Here is a 20,271-nt window from a genome sequence, read left to right on the forward strand (position 1 = left end):
ACAATAAACAAACTCGTACGTACAATACAAACATACATACATACATACATACAGATTCTAAGAACATTTTACATGTTTAACAAGACTTAACATGTACAACAATGATAACAATAACAACAAAAACTCATAAGGGACAACTGTATATTTGAATATTGAAAAAGGCCACATAAAATTACATCGACGCGTCAAAACAAACAGAGAAACAGTGAAGATTCCCGTTTCATTCACTTTACAAGGCTGACCTTGCCTGCGGCGACTGAATCAGCGACGGGCTGCAATAGCCGAGTGGTAAAAGCGTTGGGACTTACAATCTGAGGGTCCCGGGTTCGAATCACGGTAACGGCACCTGGTGGGTAAAGGGTGGAGATTTTTCCGATCTCCCAGGTCAAGATATAGGCAGACCTGCTTGTGCCTGAACCCTCTTCGTGTGTATACGCAAGCAGAAGATCAAATACGCACGTTAAAGATCCTGTTATCCATGTCAGCGTTCGGTGGGTTATGGAAACAAGAACATGCACACCCGAAAACCCCCGAAAGAACAGCATGCACACCCCTGAAAACGGAGTATGGCTTCCTACATAGCGAGGCAAAAAACGGTCATACACATAAAAGCCCACTCGTGTACATACGAGTGGACGTGGGAGTTGCAGCCCACGAACAAAGAAGAAGAATCATAATCAATTGCTGAAATGGGCCACCTCACCTCAAAGAGAAAGTAGCTAAAGCATGCTCCTAACAGCATGAACGGTTTAGGCATCACCTCTCGCAGCTCTGGCTGAAAAAAAATATCGGCATTCCATGCAATGACTAAAGGTCATAGCCATTGGGCGGAGTGCCTGCAATTTTTTCGACAGCAACAGCATTAGCTGGACTCGTATATTGCCTGTAATACACACTCACACCGGGAGAGTGTCGCTTCAGTGCAGTACCACACCTCCCTTCTTTCTGCCTGTAAATGTACTGATGTTCCTATGAAAGCAAATTTTTCTACTGAATTTTGTTACGGACAACCCTTTTGTTGCGCTATGTGCATGCAACGCACGGGACCTCGGCTTATCGGAATGACATGGGACACGGTAATTAAAGGAACAGAGGTTGGAATGTTTCGGGAATTTAACACCTCCTCCAGGGATCCTGTAGGCATTAGATGATCACAGTGTCCCCAGGGCCGATCTGCGTCACCAAAACGTCTCAGAAACAACTTTTATATCATGTTACATCTGAACTGCTCTAGTTTCGAGAAAAGTGACTGCAGCTTTGATCTGCAACAGCTGAAAAAGAAACTGTGTGCGCGTACCTTCGTGTGTGTGTGTGTTCTCCTTCCGTCTAAGCACTTTATATATGCAGCAGAGTGAACAGCTCTTGTTCTGGATTTTTGAAGCTTATAAATCCAAGCACAAAACTTGGCTAATCTGTCCAAATTTACTGACTGCTATTGAACGCATGCCTTTTAATTAAGCAGAAATCTTCGCCATGTGTACGTTGTTCAATTTCAAGGATTTCAAAGCACCTTCTTGGGTACTCGTTCACCTGCCTCACCTTAACTTCCGTGCTTTCTCACACCCTGGCATCTTGTGTTTGTGTCCCTGGGAAACTGTCTTTCATGGTCACAATAAGGATCATTGATCGAAGACGATTTTCAGCCGACCAACTTTGTGTTCTGATTCAGCATACTCAGATTATCACATGCTGAACCACCTAAAGAAACCAATGGCTGCGTTGTCACAGAGCCAAATTGGGTGGATGTCACCACACGAACATCACACAATTCTTTTTGCCCCCATTATTTAGGTGCGGAATATCTGGATTTTATTTATTTATTTATTTATTTTTAAAGAAGAAGAAGAAAAATAAGGCATCACCGAACGTCACTGATGTACGTAGAACTTCACTTCGTAAAAATCGCCTGATCGTGCTGCAGCTGACGTTCCCTTGTTAGATTTTTTAACATTCTCAAGACAGGTCACCAAAATGGGATGCAACAATATTATGCCTCTGTTCGTGCTCCACCAATTCTGTTCCGGTTTTTTGTTTGTTTGTTTGCCGGTTTTTGGCGCCAGAAGCCTGGCCACAGAAAGGGCGGATGCATTGAGGAGGCTTGTGGTGCTTGCTGTAGAGCAATATCCGAGGGCGTGTGTGTGTAACTGGCCACCACTTGGTACAAACTGTAAAGCTTTGTCTCCCTTAGTATTTAAAAGTTTTTCATCCCTTGAGTGAGAATAAAAGGTGGGGACTTAAAAAAAAAAAACGGAGACGCGAATTTTTCAGTTCAGAAAACTTCACATTCCAGTGTCGTATCACTCAGCTTGTGTCCCATTTCTTTCTTCTGTTCCATCATCTGCGCCGTTTCACTGGCATTACACCCACGCTGTTCATTCCGAGTCTACAGTACAGAACCACACCCAAGTTCGTCTGCCAGTATCTGTTCCGGCAGTCAATAGGGAACAGTTAGGTCGCTAGAAGGCCATACACTAGGTGAGACCCTGCTCTGCTGCCGAGTCACTTCGGTAACTGTTCTGATTCAGCATACACCACCCACTAAGCAATAGAGACACCTGCAGTGTTCATCACGAAATTTGAACAACACTCCCAAGGACGTATCCTCGACTGTGTGGTCCCAAGTTTTCCCATATGAGCCCCTGGCACACTTAGCTCTGGACACAAGCAAGCCATGGGCCGAAAAAAGAAACTTCTGTCGGGACTCGAACCGCTGTCTTTCTAGTTGTCAGTCCATGACTTGAATCTTTTCACGTCGGCGGCTGTTTAATTTGGAATTCTAACATGCAATTTTTTTACCATCTGTCAGGCCTGACACAGCGTCTGAGACTGGCTGAGGCCTGAAGGATGTGACGTGAAGGCACAGGTTGTGTTCTTGATAGAATCCTACGGACTCGCTGCCCTGGTGGTAGCGAATCCGCTTAGGAAGCGTCTCCACGAGTCGTTACGTTGTGGTCTGGACGCTAGTCATTGGGATGAGACGATAAGCTGAGGTCCTGTGTGTAGCATGCACTTAGCTCATGTAAAAGAATCTACGAAGAGAGTTGTCCCTGGCAAACGTATGCAGAAAAATCTGCTGTGATAGTTCAACTAAGACACTTGCAGACAGAAAAAAACAACAACACGGGTGTGTCCACGTGCTTTCTCCGGGTAGAGCAGCATGAATTTCACACATAGAAATCTGTTGTAACAATACAATGCAATACGGTATGATACGATACAATACGTTTTAGCTCATTTTGGTTTTATTCCTCCAAGTCCTGATTTTGTAGAAAATGCAGTCCGTGAACCCCTGTCCCTTTAAAAGGGACTGTGATGTGTGAGCGATGTATGTGTGTGTCCGTTTGTGTTCGAACATGATTATGTCAGTACGTATATGTATCAAATGTGCCAGGAACAGTCACTGTTGTCTCTGCTAGCATCCCATTGGTATTTTGAACATGAAACGCGCGAATAATGTTCATCAAGCCTTGGTTTTTGTGTGCGTGTTTTTTTTTTGTTTTTTTTTTAATCATTTCAAACACAGGGTTAACTGTGAGATATGCAAAGTTATTTTTCAACAACAACAAAATTGTTTCAAAACACTTTGCCTTACCTTAATCTGCGACTGCTTTTTACTGACCATTTTTTTGATTACCTCGTCAGGTATAAAAACAAAATGCAGCTCAACAGAGTCCAAAATTAGTCGAGTAAAATCAGAATATTTTTATTCAGGATACCTTGGCTCCTGGTTACAGGACACACCGGAAGATTCCACCTGACTTTTCTTGTATTCCTCCTAACACCATGCAAGTGACAGGACAGACAACCGTAGGTCTACATCTTGTCTTTTCTCGGTGCTCCTTTGCTTTGTCTTATCGCACATATTCAGTTTATTGCATTTTTATGCAGACAGTGAAAGCTATGTCGATGATTTATTAACATTTTTATACTGCCAGAGCCTAAAATGAAAGCTATTTACGCAGTAAAAGAAAGCTATGTCCAGCTCCATGCATATTAATATAACACAGGCTAGAAGCGGCGAGGTTTTAGACGTACTTGTGTCTTAGGATTGTTCTTTCTCAGAAGAGCATCGAAGCGTTTCTTTCAGCGTCTTCCGAAATCTGGATCCCATTTTCAGATAGAAGAAGAAGTTGAGAGTGGAATTAACGGTATTAGAAATGTTCACAAAGACAAGCCAAAACAGCAGAATGTTTTGATTACGTCCTCCAAGCCGGATTCCGTCAACAAAAAGTGGAACGATTTTGACCACGAGGTTTGGGATGGAGCAGACTATGAAGAGAATGGACACAGCAATCAGCATCTTGGTGAGGGCGATTTCTTTGCTTTCCACGGGCACTGTGGCCGTTGACTGTCTCCACTGGGCGGCACCTTTCAGTTTGACCACTGTGATGACCGTGGCAATGACAGTGGTCAGCACGAACAAAGGGGGCAGGACAAGCCCGAATGTTGTCACGTTCAGAATGTCCACAAACTTTGCGTTCTCCTGGTAAAATTCGCTCGGGTAGAATACAGTGAGTGAAACCTTTAAAGAAGGGATATACTCGCAGCCAATTCTATACTTCAATGCAATGACGTAATGAATACCTAAGATGATCACCACAGACACGATGAGAATGACTGCGGTGGTCTTCGTTCTCAGAATCCGTTTGGCTTTGAAGGGGTGGCTGATGCACAAGCAGCGTTCACAGGCAATCAAAGTGGAGATGAAGCCTGATATGAAAGCTGACCCAAACGGTATGACAGTCAACCCCGTGTTGGTGGCTACGTTAACTACTGTACTGCTGACTGTGAACCTGCCCACAAGGAGCATGTAGAAGTATTCCACGTAGAGGGCAAACACACACGCCGTGACCACCAAATCTGCACAGCTCAGAGCAAACAGCAACAGATTGACTCTCTCCTGGAGCCCCAGTCTTTTGTACACGATACAGTTGAGGATGTTCAGAGGCACCCCCAGCATGCCCAGCCAGGGAATCAGAATGCCGCCGGCCTTGTAGGCATTGACCTGAGTGACCAGAGTGATAATGTTGTCTGGGTTGTCCCAGGGAAGATACTCAAACTGTTTGTCCACCACACGACAACCACTGAGGAATCCAGTTACGTTCATATCACGTTCAGTTGTTGCAGAACTGTTGAAAGATTTCAGTGTAGGCTGAATGCGCACTGAAGACATTTCTGTCATTGCCAGTCTTGGCTGATTTTTTTCTTAAGCAGGACAAGAAAGTTGTCAAAGCAATATGTTCATTTCTGTTGCTACGCTATTTAGCCTTATATAAATATTGCAAAATCTTTTTTTTTTCCATCAGGATTCCAACTCCGGTAAATGCATTTTCCTTTTTTTTTTTTTTTTTTTTTTTTTATTTATTAACTCTTGAAAAGAAAATCAGTGACAGAGACACAGACACACACACACACACAGAGGGTGAGTGTGCGAGAGAGGCTGGGGATAGTACTATCCCGTGTTCACGTCATTTCACACACACACACACACATATATATATATATATATATATATATATATATATATATACATTCGCGCGCGCACGGTCACAAGGTTACAAACACACTCAGATGTTAGTGTGTAGGCACACAAAACATTAAGAAAGAAAACTGTTCACACACACACACACACACAATTGATAGAGATACATACATACATACATTCCCGCGCACACGGTTTTAAACACACTCAGGTGTTAGTGTGTAGGCACACAAAACATTGAGAAAGAAAACTGCTCAAAATAACACACACACACACACACACACACACACACACACACACACACACACACGTGCGCGCGCGCCCTCGCAACTTGACATTTGAAAAGTTGAAACAATGGCAGTCACTTATATTATTTCCTTAATTTTTATGTTGCCGTGATGAACGGCAGTATTTATGTTTTGTTTTTCTTTGTGATAAAGCTTTTTCTTTTTCTCTCACTTCGATCTAATTAGGCCTACTGTTCTATAAAATCCAGCACAACGAAGACTGTTGAAAAAGCATGACCTCACTGGAAGAAGCACAACAGTAAAATAAATATCATTCTGCTTCATTGTCCCGGCCAATTAGTTTGTTAAAAATCAACTCAGGTCACGTCAACGTACTGGGAATTTAGCACGTTGAGAAAAGACTTTTTTTCTTTCTCGTATTGGTAAGAAGCTTGTGTGTTTTTCATTGACGCAAGGTACTTCAGTAAGAAGGGTGGTGTGTGTTTTTTGTTTTTATTTATTTTTATTTTATTGTGTGTGTTTTTTTTTAATATACCAGTACAACTTGTTAGCCGAAATACATTTTTCTGCAATATCACTAAGCCTATTCCTTGATTTTTCTGTGAATGAGCAATGCAAATTCTACAGACTATCATAATGTCACAACCCATAAGGGGTTGCCCATGAACCCCCCGCCCCAGACTAACTAACACCCCGACAACACAAAACACAGACATAGATAATTCAGCTCAATTCTTCACTGTTGTGCACTTTGAATATCCTGGTCCAGACACAAATTTAAACACTTAACAGCAACACTCTTTGGTTACACCACAGTAGCATGACCACGACACAGTAGGCCAGGTAAAGGCAGCACAGATCTACGCGAAAAAATGTCAGTTCACTTGAACCTAAATCAAGTTCGTCCGTTGAAGACCAGTGTCGCTGAACTGGCTTTAGTCACATGCCTGCAGAATCGGAGAGGATGAACGGGATGAGGGGCTGTGGGTGAGGACGTTGGAAATATGAGGTCGGGGAAAGGAGTGGAAGTGAGGGAATTTGGAACGGACAGGGCTGAAGTAGAATGATGACCACTGAAAAGGCGAATCTTGGAGTCCCGTCGGGGTGGCAGTCAGGGGGAACCCACAGGAATAAGGCACAGGGAAAAAATCTGTAACAAGACTCCCATATCTCTGTAGACTATGCTCTAACACGTTATGAAAGAGTACCCCTCCCCTTCCCTTTCCTGAAGCAATACACATTACGCTAAGTAGGCGAGTAAGTGGATATTGATGCAGTCGCTTCCACACAAAAAAACTACCAATGCCAAAAAGTACAGGAGCCGCCCATTATTGTTTCTCTCATAATTAAGGAGTTAAACCTGCATATAATACACAAGACACATTTACCCTAAATGACAATTTGTCGTTATTTATAATGCTAGTTTCGAACTGCAGAAAGAAAACTCAATGAGGTAATATTACAAATCATTGTACTACATTTCCAACACGACAAAAAATGTTTTGGGAAATTTAGACACAGTTTTCATTGTAAAGAAGGTATATTTGAAACAATAAATCGAGCCGAATACATGTCAAAATAACACACTTAACAACCTTATCAATTCCCCCCAAAATATCTAGAAATAAAAGAATACTGGATTTAAAAGATTTCCGTTAAAACAATCCCAAAAATGCAAACAAATGTCACAAGTTACGACACTAACACCACGAGGACAAACTAACTATACAACTCCCCCCTCACCTGTCACCAGGAATCAGGCACACCACTGGCCCAGGAGAGAACACAGAACACAGACCCACACAGAGGCAGAAGAGGGTCACACAAGAATCGAACCCCACGACTGTCCAAGAGGGCACCCAACAGCTCGCTTGCTGGCTCGGCGACCCTTCTCCTTCCAAAGCTCGGCACCAAAGTCAAAGCAAAACCCTTCCTTCAAAACTAAGTTAAATCCGAACTCAACTCAAGAGTTCAGAGCGAGAAGGACTAAGGACATGTCAGACACACATCACAACAGATTCACGTGCTTCAATTCGGAACAGAACTGAGCACACAAGAGAACGATAGAGCAAAAAAAAAGGGAAGAGAGAAGGAGGGAGGAAGGGAGAGGGGAAAGGGAGAGGGAAAGGGGGAGGAGGGGAAGGCAAAGGGGAATGGGAGAGGAGGGGAAGGGAGACGAACACACGAACACGCGCACAAATGATTGCCACGAGCCATGACACATAACATGGACCATACACTTTGAAATGGACACTTTATCCATAGAAATTATTAATAAACGCTCCAACCTTTCACAAATTACTTTATAAAATTTTTCATATCTCAGGTCATAAATTCAAATGATTTACTTTGAAACATTAACACATTCCATGATTGTTGATGTGAACCAATTTGATTGCTTAACGTGTTCGTTAGTCTGAAACAAAATAATGACAGAAACGATCGTCCTAACACGTGAAAGAAGAAGAAAGGCGTATGGAAAGAGGATTTGGGGGTTCAATGGATCATCCGCTTGAAATGACAATGTTTCTCGGCTCTTTCAGACAGGACACGCTTCTTGTTAATCTAAAATTGTAGATTCCATTTGGAACCAAAAACCACTTGTACTGGACACACGTGCTGCAAATGTTTTGTCGGCGAAACACCTTTACTTTTCTGTTCCATCCAGCGACACGTCAGCAAGATAACTCTTACGGGGTCAAAAGCAAAGGGGCATCACTTTTATGCAAACGGCAGGTTGACAGTTGGGTTCTCTGACAGAAAGCTGTATCTACCGTGTTATTTCACTGTGTATGTGAACATCATACAACCGAGATGAGTTTTCTTCAGAGGTGAGTTTTCTGTGATACTGGTCTACTAAACTGTTGGTAATTCATTGAAGCAGACATAACACAACTTGCAATTAAAAAAATCAGCCATTAGCGCACAGTAGATCCAGACCGCAACTTGATCTAAAACAAAAACAGATCTATTTTCCAGGTTTTCTCTGTTTCCAGTTATTGTTATTCACTTTAATACTCGTCTTTTTTTGAACAAGCACTTCATCTGTGTTTCGTTTGTTTGTTTGTTTTATTATTTACGTAAGTTGAAGTTAGATTTGTAGGTCTGCACAAACGTCTCTGAGTCTAACGCTGTTTCAAACACTGAAAGTCACGAGCCGACTTTCAACAATGGCTCCACTCCCCGTGGGGTCTTAGATAAACAATAAGATGTACAGCGACAGAAATTTATTTCAACACATGGAATTCAGTTCTGAAGTGCTACTCCTGATGGCGGATGGGGTTCAAAGAAAGAACAATCATGCGCGAAACTGCAATTTAGCTCCATCATGGTGACGTTTCAAGTGTGTGAATATTCCACAAACAAAATAAATCAAGCAAAACAAGACTATTACATTTAACATGTTTGCTAAATATAACGAGAACACACCCACCGCTACCACTTGCAACAAAAACAACCCAAGTTACCCAGTTTCAAAACGCAGAATGTGGCCCGTCAGTGCAGCGTAAAACGAGCAGTCCACACATTACATTAGATCTAGCGTTGTATGATTAAACTCATTCATTGACACAATTTCATTCATCACTTTATTCGTTTTGCCTTAAGTCGCTGTGAAACAGATAAACATTTCAGGAATGTGTGTTGGTATTATTTCAACAACAGTTTAAATGAGATGGTGCGATCATTCCACAAGTGACTATAGATCTACATCTCAGGAAAAGTGTGCTGGTATTATTTCGACAACACTTTCACTGAGATAGTGCGATCATTCCACAAGTCACTATTGATCTTTATCTAAAAAAAATGTGCCAGTATTATTTCGACAAGTGTCACTGAGATAGTGTGATAATTCCACAAGTCACTGTAGATCTGGATCTCGGGAGAGTGTGTCGGTATCATTTCGACAGGTTTCACTGAGATAGTGCGATCAATCTACAAGTCACTGCACTGCTCTCTTCGCTTCCCCCCGCCCCCATCCCTCCTACACACACACACACACACACACACACGCCCTTCCTACTTGCTGCCCTCCCATGCTCAACCCCATTTCCCCCTTTCCCCACTGCCCCCCTCCCGCCCCTGACTCCCACCCCACCTCCACTCGTTTACAGCGGCTAACTTGTAGTCGTCATACTGGAATACTTCGCAATAACGAACTTTATTTTCATAACATCCGCGTTTGAGCCACATAATTGACTAATATAGTCATCCACCTTCTTCAGTTCCGTACCATGACATGGTTATCGTGAAACGACGTGAAAACTTCACATGACTATCACGCGAGATGTCTCTGAAGACGTTGGGAGTGTGGTCTGACCGCAGGTCTTTCCCTCGTTCTCCTTCTGGGGGACCTGTCTATGTTGACTTAAGTCCATCTTGACCTGTCTTTTTGTGGAGTGAGTTTGTGGGATTTCGGCAGAAGGCGACCAGGGCTTTTGTAACCAACAGGACTATCCCCTGCCTGATGTTGGATCACATTCTGGATCAGTAGTCACTTTGTGGCCATCTTTGCTGTACCGTTTGACAGGGTCACACAGCCTGCTGTTCTGTGGCCTTTCTCCCCAGACACTTACCGTGTTCTGTCCCCGACCCGTCTTCTCTACTCGGTGGTAAGTCAGTTTCAGTTTGGAGGAGGTGTCACAGCGTGCGGACTGATCCATACTCGCTACACTTATTCCGCATAAAAAAAAAAAGAAAAGAAAAAAAGGGCAGATGCCTGACCTCCTCATAAAAACCCCAACGCGCTGTTCAAGCCTCTAGTTGCTGTAAAATGGCCGATGTCAACAGGCTTTTTTATATACTTTTTAAAAGATTTTCAGTCTTGATTACACATATATATTTAACATAAGTACTTAAATACATAAACTGGAATAGAAAGAGTACATGTGTCGTATGTACTGTTTTCAAACAAAGGTAAATATGGTAGCCATTTTATCTTGAAATTGTGTGTTGTACGTGTGGCCATTGCATTATGTTCTTCTATTTTGTATCTTGAAGTAATATGATTTTGAAATGAGTGAATATTTGGTAGGCATTTATCTAATTTACATTTCCCCAGGAGGATGATCAAATGAAGAACTTGGTCTGTAACTATATCCATATGGAAACCAAAAAGTATTATATGTTCGTTAAACTTTAAATTTGCACAAGTTGCACATTTTGTTTTCAGTGAATCTTCTAAATTTACCCAAAATTTTTCAGAGTGATCTATCGCCAGAAAATATGCACAATACCAACATTAGCTTCTATCTAAGCAAAAGTCACAATTATTACTATGTACTATTCCCTTTCCTTTTAAAGTTACATTTGTTCCAATGATTCTGTGTATTATGCGAAGTTGTGGCCATTTCAGTTTTATCTCTTCTATTTTATGAATTTTAATTTTTTTAAAAATTTAAAAAAGCTTTTCCCCAACATTAGAACATATATTTGTTCACAATTTCTCAGACCATTTGTTACAATCATTTGGAAGTGTATAAAAGCCTTTGACTCGCTGGATTGGTATTTCTTGTTTAAAACCTTGAGAGCATACGGTTTTGGTGATAGTATATGTGGATGGACACAAACTTTTTATAAAAATATAAAATCGACTTTAATAGTCAATGGTCAAACTTCAGAATGGTTTCTTACAGAAAGGGGCTGTAGACAAGGTGATCCACTTTCTCCATATTTGTTTATATTATGTGTAGAAATATTAGCAATTATGATCTGGGAAGATAAAGAAATAAAAGGTATAATCATTGATAATAAAGAATATAAAATATCACAATTTGATTATGATGAGAGGCCCGAACATTAGTGTTGAAGAATGATCTTTCCGTTTTCCATTGTCGCCAAGGTCCCTTTCAACGATCGACTTCGGTCTGCTGTTGACGTTAACTTTCGTCACAGAGCAGATAATTTCTTCATCGAAAGAGGGGGCCCGGGGGAGAAGGGGGGGGATGGGTAGGGGGGGAGGGGCATTGCTAATAGGCACCATGGCAACATTTACCTCTTGTTCTGTACCGTCAGGTGAAGACACGTGAAAAGGGCTCTTTTTCTTTGGACTACAACTCGGCTCGGAGACCCTGCACGAAAAACCACCAAGAAGCACTTTCTGTCTGACCTATTTACTACAGGGATAGATCCTACATTGCTAGCTCCTCAGTTCTCTGCGTTGATTCCGCTTTGTTTTCTACACTGCAAAAAATGTTTCATAAACAGCGGATGACTTGTTGGCGAAGGTAGGCAGGCAGTTGTTCGTTCAGTATAAACACAGTTAGCACGCCCGTTTTTCTTCTGTTATAGTATACGTAAAAGGACGCTTGTGATTAACCCTTTCACTGCCAAACTCGCATTTATGCAACAGCCAGGTAGAGGACACATGTCACTGAAGGGTGACCAGATCATGGGTCTGTTATCCATGAACCTACTGCTCTTTATGTTCGGTGGTAGGACAGGTCATGTTTTCTACACATCACAGGGGGAATCCCCAGCTGTTCCTAGACACCATATTTCTGTGTTTATAGCTCAAGGGAATTTTGCACTCTAAATTGACTGGCGGTGAAAGGGTTAATCCTAACCAATACTGATGCTTTTTACCCTCCAGGAGCCATTAGTGGAAAAGCATGGAGGTGCGACTGATGCCCTCAGGATGAGCGACGATGACCTTGGTGCTGCTCGAAACGTGTACCCAGAGCACCCATCGCCACGCCTCCGCCATGTCGGCAGTCCCTTCCCGCCGCCAACCAGCCATAAAAGACGATGGTCAGCTGACTCGTCATTACTGTCATTGTACCCGCCAACATCGTCACTTGATACATCGTCAACGTCAGACGAAGTTTCATCACGTGATACACCGTCACTTACATGCATCACTTCATCACAAACAATCTTCAACGTGGACGAGCAGTCACCGTCTTGTTCCCGCTTAATCCTTGTAGACACACCGCTGCGAAATAGTAATTTTAGCAGTAGTAGCTGCACAAGCGTCTCCAGTGAAGTAGATTCGCCTGATCTGCCAAGTTCTGTCAGCAGCAACAGTCCTTTACTCAAGAGGCATGACTTCTTTGATTCATCAAATAACTCACCGCCGTTTAGTATTACAACGTACTCTTCTAGGGATGTGTCGTCAAACACGGACACATCGTCAGAGGACGAGGATGCTGAGAGTATAAACAACAGTTCTTACAGCCGTGTAACTGATACTGATGATGTTGATGAAAGTGAATCCGAGCCCAGCAGCACCAGCGACAGTGTCAGTGAATCAACATCTCTTGGAACCACATTAGATGAATCATCTGATCATGATAATGAGCAGGACGCATTCCAAAAAGACAAAAACATCAACGCCAAAGCCAAAAAGAAATCGAAATCGAAATCTGACGATTCAGCCAAGAAGCCTCCGGACGATGGCAAGAAAGATGAGAAGAAAGGGTCTGAAGGGACGGAAGACGCCAGCAGTGAAGCAGGAAAAGAGAAGAAAGAGAAAACTGACAAAGGGTCCTCTGAGAAACCAAAGAAGTCGAAGGGACAAAGCAAGAAAGGGGGAAAAGATAAGAAATCTAAAAAAACGAAAGGAGCAAAGGGTAAAAAGGACAAGAAAGGTAAGTGTGACAGCTGGAGTTGTTTTTTTGTTGTTTTTTTAAGGAAAAAAAAAGAAAGAAAGAAAGAAAAAGAAAAAAAATCCTCGGGTTCACGATTACAGTTCTTGTGAGGGACACCAGATAAGGGGAAGAGAGGTGCGCACGTGAAAACAAAATACGTCTTGTCTGTTCCTCCTCCATTGGTTTTGCCTGCTGAGATAATCGTTTTCAGTGGAAACTTGTAACCGCAACAATTAAACAAAACAAAACAGAAAAAAAGACCTCAAGTAGGGAACAGTGAACGAAAACTGTTTCTTGAGGAGCAAAGGAATGCCAGACCAGAAGTTATATACGATGTCCAGGAAAGTAAACGTCATCAGGGTTTATCATATGTAGTGACGTTGCATGCAGATCAAGGTAATGCAGTGTTCAGAAAATTGTTGATTTGTGACAACAATAGCCGAATGGTTAAAGCGTTGGGCTTTCAGTCTGAGGGTCCCGGGCGCCTGGTGGGTAAAGGGTGGAGATTTTTACGATCACCCAGGTCAACATATGTGCAGAAACTGCTTGTGCCTAAACCCCCTTCGTGTGTATATGCAAGCGGAAGATCAAATACGCACGTTAAAGATCCTGTAATCCATGTCAGCGTTCGGTGGGTTATGGAAACAAGAACATACCCAGCATGCACCCCCCCGAAAGTGGAGTATGGCTGCCAACATGGCGGGTTAAAAACGGTCATACACGAAGAAGCCCACTCGCGTATATATGAGTGAATGTGGGAGTTGCAGCCCACGAACGCAGAAGAAGTTGATTAGTGACATTGTCAAAGGAACGAGAAACACATATGGCACTGTATATATCAGATTGAGGGAGCTGTTCATGATTTTACACAAATCCTTTGAAATGTCCTTGCATGAAAAATCGCGTAGTCTCAGTGAAAACAGTATGAATGACCAGTTCTTTGCTTAAATTTGATACTTTCTTTTCATGAGCGACAGCAATCAGGAAACCAAACAATTTGAAAAAAAAAAAAAAAGGTTTTGAACTGAAAAGTAATTTGCCATGGTGGTGGGGTATTGCATACATTGTTTGGGAATATTTTTGATATTGTTACTGGCAAATCTGCTTCCAAGCTGTATGCCTGACAATTAGTTTAGACACTATAAGTGTCTTTGATGTGCATGTTCACTTTTTCTTCGTCTTTGCAGACGTTTTGGGTGGTCTGTCCCCCTTCCACTTGCATTCTTCAATTTACTCCACCTGAATGTCTTTGTGAGATGCTTTGCCCTGGTTCTCTCTCTGTATCTCTCTGTCTGCCTTTCTCGCTCTCAGTCTCTCTGTTTCTGTTCCTGTCTGTCTACTTGTCTGTTTCCATCGTGTTCTGTGACTCTCTTTCTTAAACTACATGGTATTTGCTTTCAGAGACCAAAGGAGGCGGGTCTGTCTCTGTAAGTTAGTGCCTGTGTGTGTGTGTGTGTGTGTGTGTGTGTGTGTGTGTGTGTGTGTGTGTGTGTGTGTGTGTAAAGGTTTCCTTGTTATTATATTAGTCCCCCGCACCTCCTCCCCACCTGTCCATCATTTTAGAAAAAAAAAAAAAATATATATATATATATATATATATATATCAAGTTTGATTTTAAGATTAACACTTATTAACTAATGTATTCGTATTTCGAACTTTTGTATTTATATTGTTAGCTAATTTGCCGTGATGTTGACAGTGCAATGCCCTTCCGTCCCTCCATCACCCCATACTCTTTCCCGCCATGTTCGCGTGTTTTGAGTTAATGATGGAATGAATGTCTTCACTTTTAAAAGCTACTATCTTTTAAGATAAGTGTTTAATTTCTTTACGACGAGCCTGGAGGCGAATTTCTGTACTCTAGTTCAGACAATAAAGTGATTGAAAGATTAGACAATCTCTGGTTTTGGTTGGTTGGTTAACGTTTTGTTTACACCCTGACAATGCAGTGCCAGATTGTGTGAAAGTTGTCAAAATCTACGTTCATAAAAGTTGTGCATTTTTCCATGTCATTTCTCGCTTTAAGCAACTTCATAGAAAACAGTGAATTGTGGTATTTTCTTCGATACTTTAGACGGATTTAAAAAAAAAAAAAAGACAAAAAAAGACAATAAACATGGAAAAACATTTTTGATATTTTGTCATATTGGAAGAGGTCATGGTAAAAATAAAAAGAAATAAAAGAAAAAAAGAATGACTATTTTTAATGAAGAGAGTTATAGTATTCCTACGGCTGTCTTTTAGTACTTTTCATGTTTCTTGCAGGTTTTGTAACTAAACTAGTAATTACCCATTTAACGTCACACAAACTGAGGCCCCATTATTGCTTTCATGCAATTTTTAATTTCATAGATATGTATGTCTGTTGTGTTTTTTTCTCTCAACTTAATGAATAGATTTAAACGTTGTGTTTATTTTCAGAAAGGATCGTACCCTGCCGGTGTGTTTTTCATACTGGGAGGTGAATTTTGCGAGAGATTCTCCTTCTATGGAATTCGCTGTGAGTTTTCACGGTCCAAATTCACCATAGGGACAAGGAACCCCCCCCCCCCCCCCCTCTCTCTCTCTCTCTCTCTCTCTCTCTGTCTTTAAAATATTTTTGACTTTGACTTTCTCTCACCTCTCTCTCTCTCTCTCTCTCTCTCTCTCTCACACACACACACACACACACACACACACACACACACACACACACACACACACACTGTCTCTGTCTCTGTCTGTCTGCCTCTCTCTCTCTCTGTGTGTCTCTCTGTCTCTCTGTCTCTGTCTCTCTCTCTCTCTCTCTCTCTCTCTCTCTCTCTCTCACTGCATGTGCGTGTGTGTCTGTGTGTGTGCGTGTAGAAAGGATGTCGAGAAAATTGGAAGTTGGGGCTGTGTGTGTGTGTGTGTGTGTGTGTGTGTGGAAGGGATGTAGAAGGAAGTGGAAGCTGGGCTGATGATGAGTGTGTTGTGAGGTGGTCCATTGATGATGATGATGACTAACTGACATGAAGAAAGCCGAAGGTTGACACATCTTATGTAATGCATCAAATTGACTATTTCAGTTTTTATGTCATGGAGGGGCTGCGGGAAATTGAGGGAGTATGGGGGAGGGGGGTTAAAAAAAAAAGAGAAGTGGCTGGGTAGAATGGATGTTGGTTTGGGTCGGCGGGGGGGATGGGGGGGGGCGGGGAGGGGGGTTAGGCGGAGGGCTTGAGGGTTGGGTGGTGAGGACAGGGCTTGGTTGTAAGGTGACAAAAACACATAAAGTAACTGACTGACTGACCGACTGACTAACTAGCCAACTAAATAACTAATAGCTAACAAACTAACTCATTCACAGTTTAAACTCTGGCCTGGTCGTCATCTCATCTGTCCAGTCCGTACACGAATACGCATACTCGACTACAAAAACTTTATTGTCTATACTATGATACAGAGATTTTGGTGACTTGTTACTGGTAGTGTCCCCTTTTGATGACTTGGTGGTGGCAGTGTCCCCCTTTGGTGACTTGTTAGTGATAGTGTCCGCTTTGGGTGAGTGGTAGTGTCCCCTTTGGTGACTTGTTAGTGGTAGTGTCCCCTTTGGTGACTTGTTAGTGGTAGTATCCGCTTTGGGTGAGTGGTAGTGTCCCCTTTTGGTGACTTGTTAGTGGTAGTGTCCGCTTAGGGTGAGTGGTAGTGTCCCCTTTTGGTGACTTGTTAGTGGTAGTGTCCCCTTTTGGTGACTTGTTAGTGGTAGTGTCCCCTTTTGGTGACTTGTTAGTGGTAGCGTCCATTTTTGGTGACTTGTTAGTGGTAGTGTCCCCTCTTGGTGACTTGATGGTGACTTGTTTTTTTGTTTTGTTTTGTTTTTTGTTTTTGCTGCCCCACCATCTGCACCGTTTCAGTGGCATTACTCCCACGCCGCTTATTTAGATTCCCCCATACACGGCCACACCCCTTTTGGTGACTTGTTAGTGGTAGCGTCCACTTTTGGTGACTTGTTAGTGGTAGTGTCCCCTTTTGGTGACTTGGTAGTGGTAGTGTCCCCTTTTGGTGACTTGGTGGTGGCAGTGTCCCCTTTTGGTGGCTTGTTATTGGTAGTGTCCCCTTATGGTGATTTGTTGTTGGCAGTGTCCCCTTTTGGTGACACGTTAGTGGTAGTGCCCCCTTTTGGTGACTTGTATGTAAGAGTAGTGTCCCCTTTTGGTGACTTGTTAGTGGTAGTGCCCCCTTTTGGTGACTTGTATGTAGGAGTAGTGATAATGTCCGCTTTGGGTGACTTGTTAGTGATAATGTCCGCTTTGGGTGAGTGGTAGTGTCCCCTTTTGGTGACTTGTGACTGGTAGTGTCCCCTTTTGGTGACTTGTTAGTGGTAGTGCCCCCTTTTGGTGACTTGTATGTAGAAGTAGTGTCCCCTTTTGGTGACTTGTTAGTGGTAGTGCCCCCTTTTGGTGACTTGTATGTAGGAGTAGTGTCCCCTTTTGGTGACTTGTTAGTGGTAGTGTCCCCTTTTGGTGACTTGTTAGTGGTAGTGCCCCCTTTTGGTGACTTGTATGTAGGAGTAGTGTCCCCTTTTGGTGACTTGTTAGTGGTAGTGTCCCCTTTTGGTGACTTGTGACTGGTAGTGTCCCCTTTTGGTGACTTGTGACTGGTAGTGTCCCCTTTTGGTGACTTGTTAGTGGTAGTGTCCCCTTTTGGTGACTTGTGACTGGTAGTGTCCCCTTTTGGTGACTTGTGACCGGTAGTGTCCCCTTTTGGTGACTTGTTAGTGGTAGTGCCCCTTTTTGGTGACTTGTATGCAGGAGTAGTGTCCCCTTTTGGTGAATTGTTCGTGGTAGTGTCCCCTTTTGGTGGCTTGTTAGTGGTAGTACCCCCTTTTGGTGACTTGTTGGTGGTAGTGTCCCCTTTTGGTGACTTGTTAGTGGTAGTGTCCCCTTTTGGTGACTTGTTAGTAGGAGTAGTGTCCCCTTTTGGTGACTTGTTAGTGGTAGTGTCCCCTTTTGGTGACTTGTTAGTGGTAGTGTCCCCTTTTGGTGACTTGTTAGTGGTAGTGTCCCCTTTTGGTGACTTGTTAGTAGGAGTAGTGTCCCCTTTTGGTGACTTGTGAGTGGTAGTGTTTCCTTTTGGTCACTTGTGAGTGGTAGTGGTGTCCCGGCCCTTTTGGTGACTTCTTAGTGGTAGTGTAGTGATCCCCCCACCCCCCACGCCCCCTCACCCTCACCCTCACCCCAACCCGACAACTGTGTGTGTGCGTTGCAGCTGTGCTGATCATGTACCTGACGGGCTGGCTGGCCCTGGGAGCCGACGAGGCCACAGCCGCCTTCCATCTTTTCAACTGCATGGCCTACATCGCGCCCGTGGTTGGGGCCGCGATGGCGGATGGAGCCATGGGGAAATACAAGTGAACGCTCCCCCTTTTTTTTTTCTTCTTTTTTTTTTTTTTTTTTTTTTTTTTTTGCTGCGGATAAGATTTAAGAACCATGCATGCACAGCGCGTACCAGTGTGTATCTATGTGTGTGTGTGTGTGTGTGTGTGTGTGTGTGTGTGTGTGTGTTTGAGAGAGAGAGGGGGGGGGGAGGTTAACAAAGCACAGTTTTGTGTTGGTGTTTACCTACAGAAGGATGTACCTCTGAAAGCACTTGTGTGAATGCTTGTACATTGTGCACGTGCACATGCACGCGTTGGTCTGATCTTTACCGAGAGACACATTTGGAACTACATTTTTCCTTTTTCGTTGATTTCCATCACAGCTGAGCAATACTACACTCTTTCTGAGCACGACTGTAGTAACTGTTCATTGTATTGTTGGTTGACATGTGATGTATCTTTCCTACATGATATGTCATTGTACCTTCGGCTGGCGTGTGACCAATCTTTTCCAACCTGACGATCAAAGTGACAGCATGAATCATTTTTCCATCGACTTTCCCAACCTGACAGTGCCATTGAGTATAAACCCCTTGTCATCGTGTGTAGATCTGATGGGCGTGATGGTCGTCAGAGCTCTGGATTCTCGGTCGAGTATCCTGAGTTCGATTCTCGGTTTCTGCGCCTGATGGGTTAATGATGGAGATTTTTTTTTTCTGATCTCCAAGGTCAACATGTATTCAGACCTGCGGCTGAACCCTTTTCATGTGTACACGCAGCCAGAAGATCAAATACGCAAGCTAAAAATCATGTAATCCATTCCATGTCAGCATTTGGTGGATTTTGAAAACATGAAGATACCCAGCATACACTAACTACGACAGGTTCATCACCAAGTTGACGTTAGTCTTGTAATGGAAAAAAAAAGAGGAAGAAGAAATTATAGGTGACATATATTTCCCTGTGTGACCCTCTCGCTATCTTTCTGTACTTTTGATCGATGAGTGACGCATCTTCTGTCATCTAGACAGTGACAACGGTGAGGACAATAAAATGCTTACCATCGTTAGATTGATGGATGTTAATCAACGAGTGACGAGAGGACCAGTGTAACTCCTGCAATTATTCTATACTGGCCGTTCATGTTTGCCATGTCTTTCAAAACATAATTATACAGTGACAGTGACAGTGAAACTCTTGCCATCGTTTGTGTACTGTGGCTAGATGTGTGACGAATCTTTGTCAACAGGACCATCGTGATTCTGTGCGTCGTCTATGCTATTGGCTGTGTTGTTTTGGCTGGTACCTCTATGCCACCTAAAGAAATGTGAGTTTTGCTGGTTTGTATGTATAATATATAATTCTGATTTTGATTTTTTTTTTTTTTTTTCGAGTTCTTTTAGGAATTGCTATGTATGCAACATGATAGCATTGCACGCCATCACATGATGCACATCTATTCCTTCGACCCCGTAAATACCTGAACATGATACAGCTCATCGATATCCCTTTAGCTCCATGGAGACCCGAACATTTGTATTTGTTTGTATTTGTATTTCTTTTTATCACAACAGATTTCTCTGTGTGAAATTCGGGCTGCTGTCCCCAGGGAGAGCACG

General features: G+C 42.8%; 2 protein-coding genes and 1 long non-coding RNA gene across 3 annotated transcripts in view; 2 read left to right on the forward strand and 1 right to left on the reverse strand.

Moving 5' to 3' along the window:
• Positions 1-1,143: 1,143 nt before the first annotated feature.
• Positions 1,144-5,107, reverse strand: LOC143286153 (uncharacterized). Its single transcript, XM_076593799.1, has 3 exons — positions 4,201-5,107; positions 3,717-3,724; positions 1,144-1,173 (listed from the first exon to the last, which is right to left on the reverse strand). Exons 1-3 carry the CDS (start codon positions 5,105-5,107, stop codon positions 1,144-1,146), a joined length of 945 nt encoding a protein of 314 aa, XP_076449914.1.
• Positions 5,108-13,252: 8,145 nt separating this feature from the next.
• Positions 13,253-15,796, forward strand: LOC143293118 (uncharacterized). Its single transcript, XR_013056729.1, has 3 exons — positions 13,253-13,316; positions 14,718-14,743; positions 15,739-15,796. It is a non-coding gene; the product is annotated as an uncharacterized LOC143293118 (long non-coding RNA).
• Positions 15,797-17,576: 1,780 nt separating this feature from the next.
• The window catches only part of LOC143286260 (solute carrier family 15 member 1-like), a 31,779-nt gene continuing 29,084 nt past the window's right edge, over positions 17,577-20,271 (forward strand). The window contains exons 1-4 of the mRNA XM_076593846.1: positions 17,577-17,589; positions 18,544-18,685; positions 19,226-19,306; positions 19,902-19,979. Coding sequence (XP_076449961.1) covers positions 17,577-17,589; positions 18,544-18,685; positions 19,226-19,306; positions 19,902-19,979 — 314 coding nt within the window. The remainder of the gene's footprint in view (positions 17,590-18,543; positions 18,686-19,225; positions 19,307-19,901; positions 19,980-20,271) is intronic.

Source organism: Babylonia areolata, chromosome 1 (assembly GCF_041734735.1).
Source record: "Babylonia areolata isolate BAREFJ2019XMU chromosome 1, ASM4173473v1, whole genome shotgun sequence".
NCBI classification, from domain to species: Eukaryota; Metazoa; Mollusca; class Gastropoda; order Neogastropoda; family Buccinidae; genus Babylonia; species Babylonia areolata.

Bases quoted from the DNA above. Each gene is read 5' to 3' on its own strand.
- LOC143286153 (XM_076593799.1), bottom strand. From the start codon at position 5,107: ATGAACGTAACTGGATTCCTCAGTGGTTGTCGTGTGGTGGACAAACAG.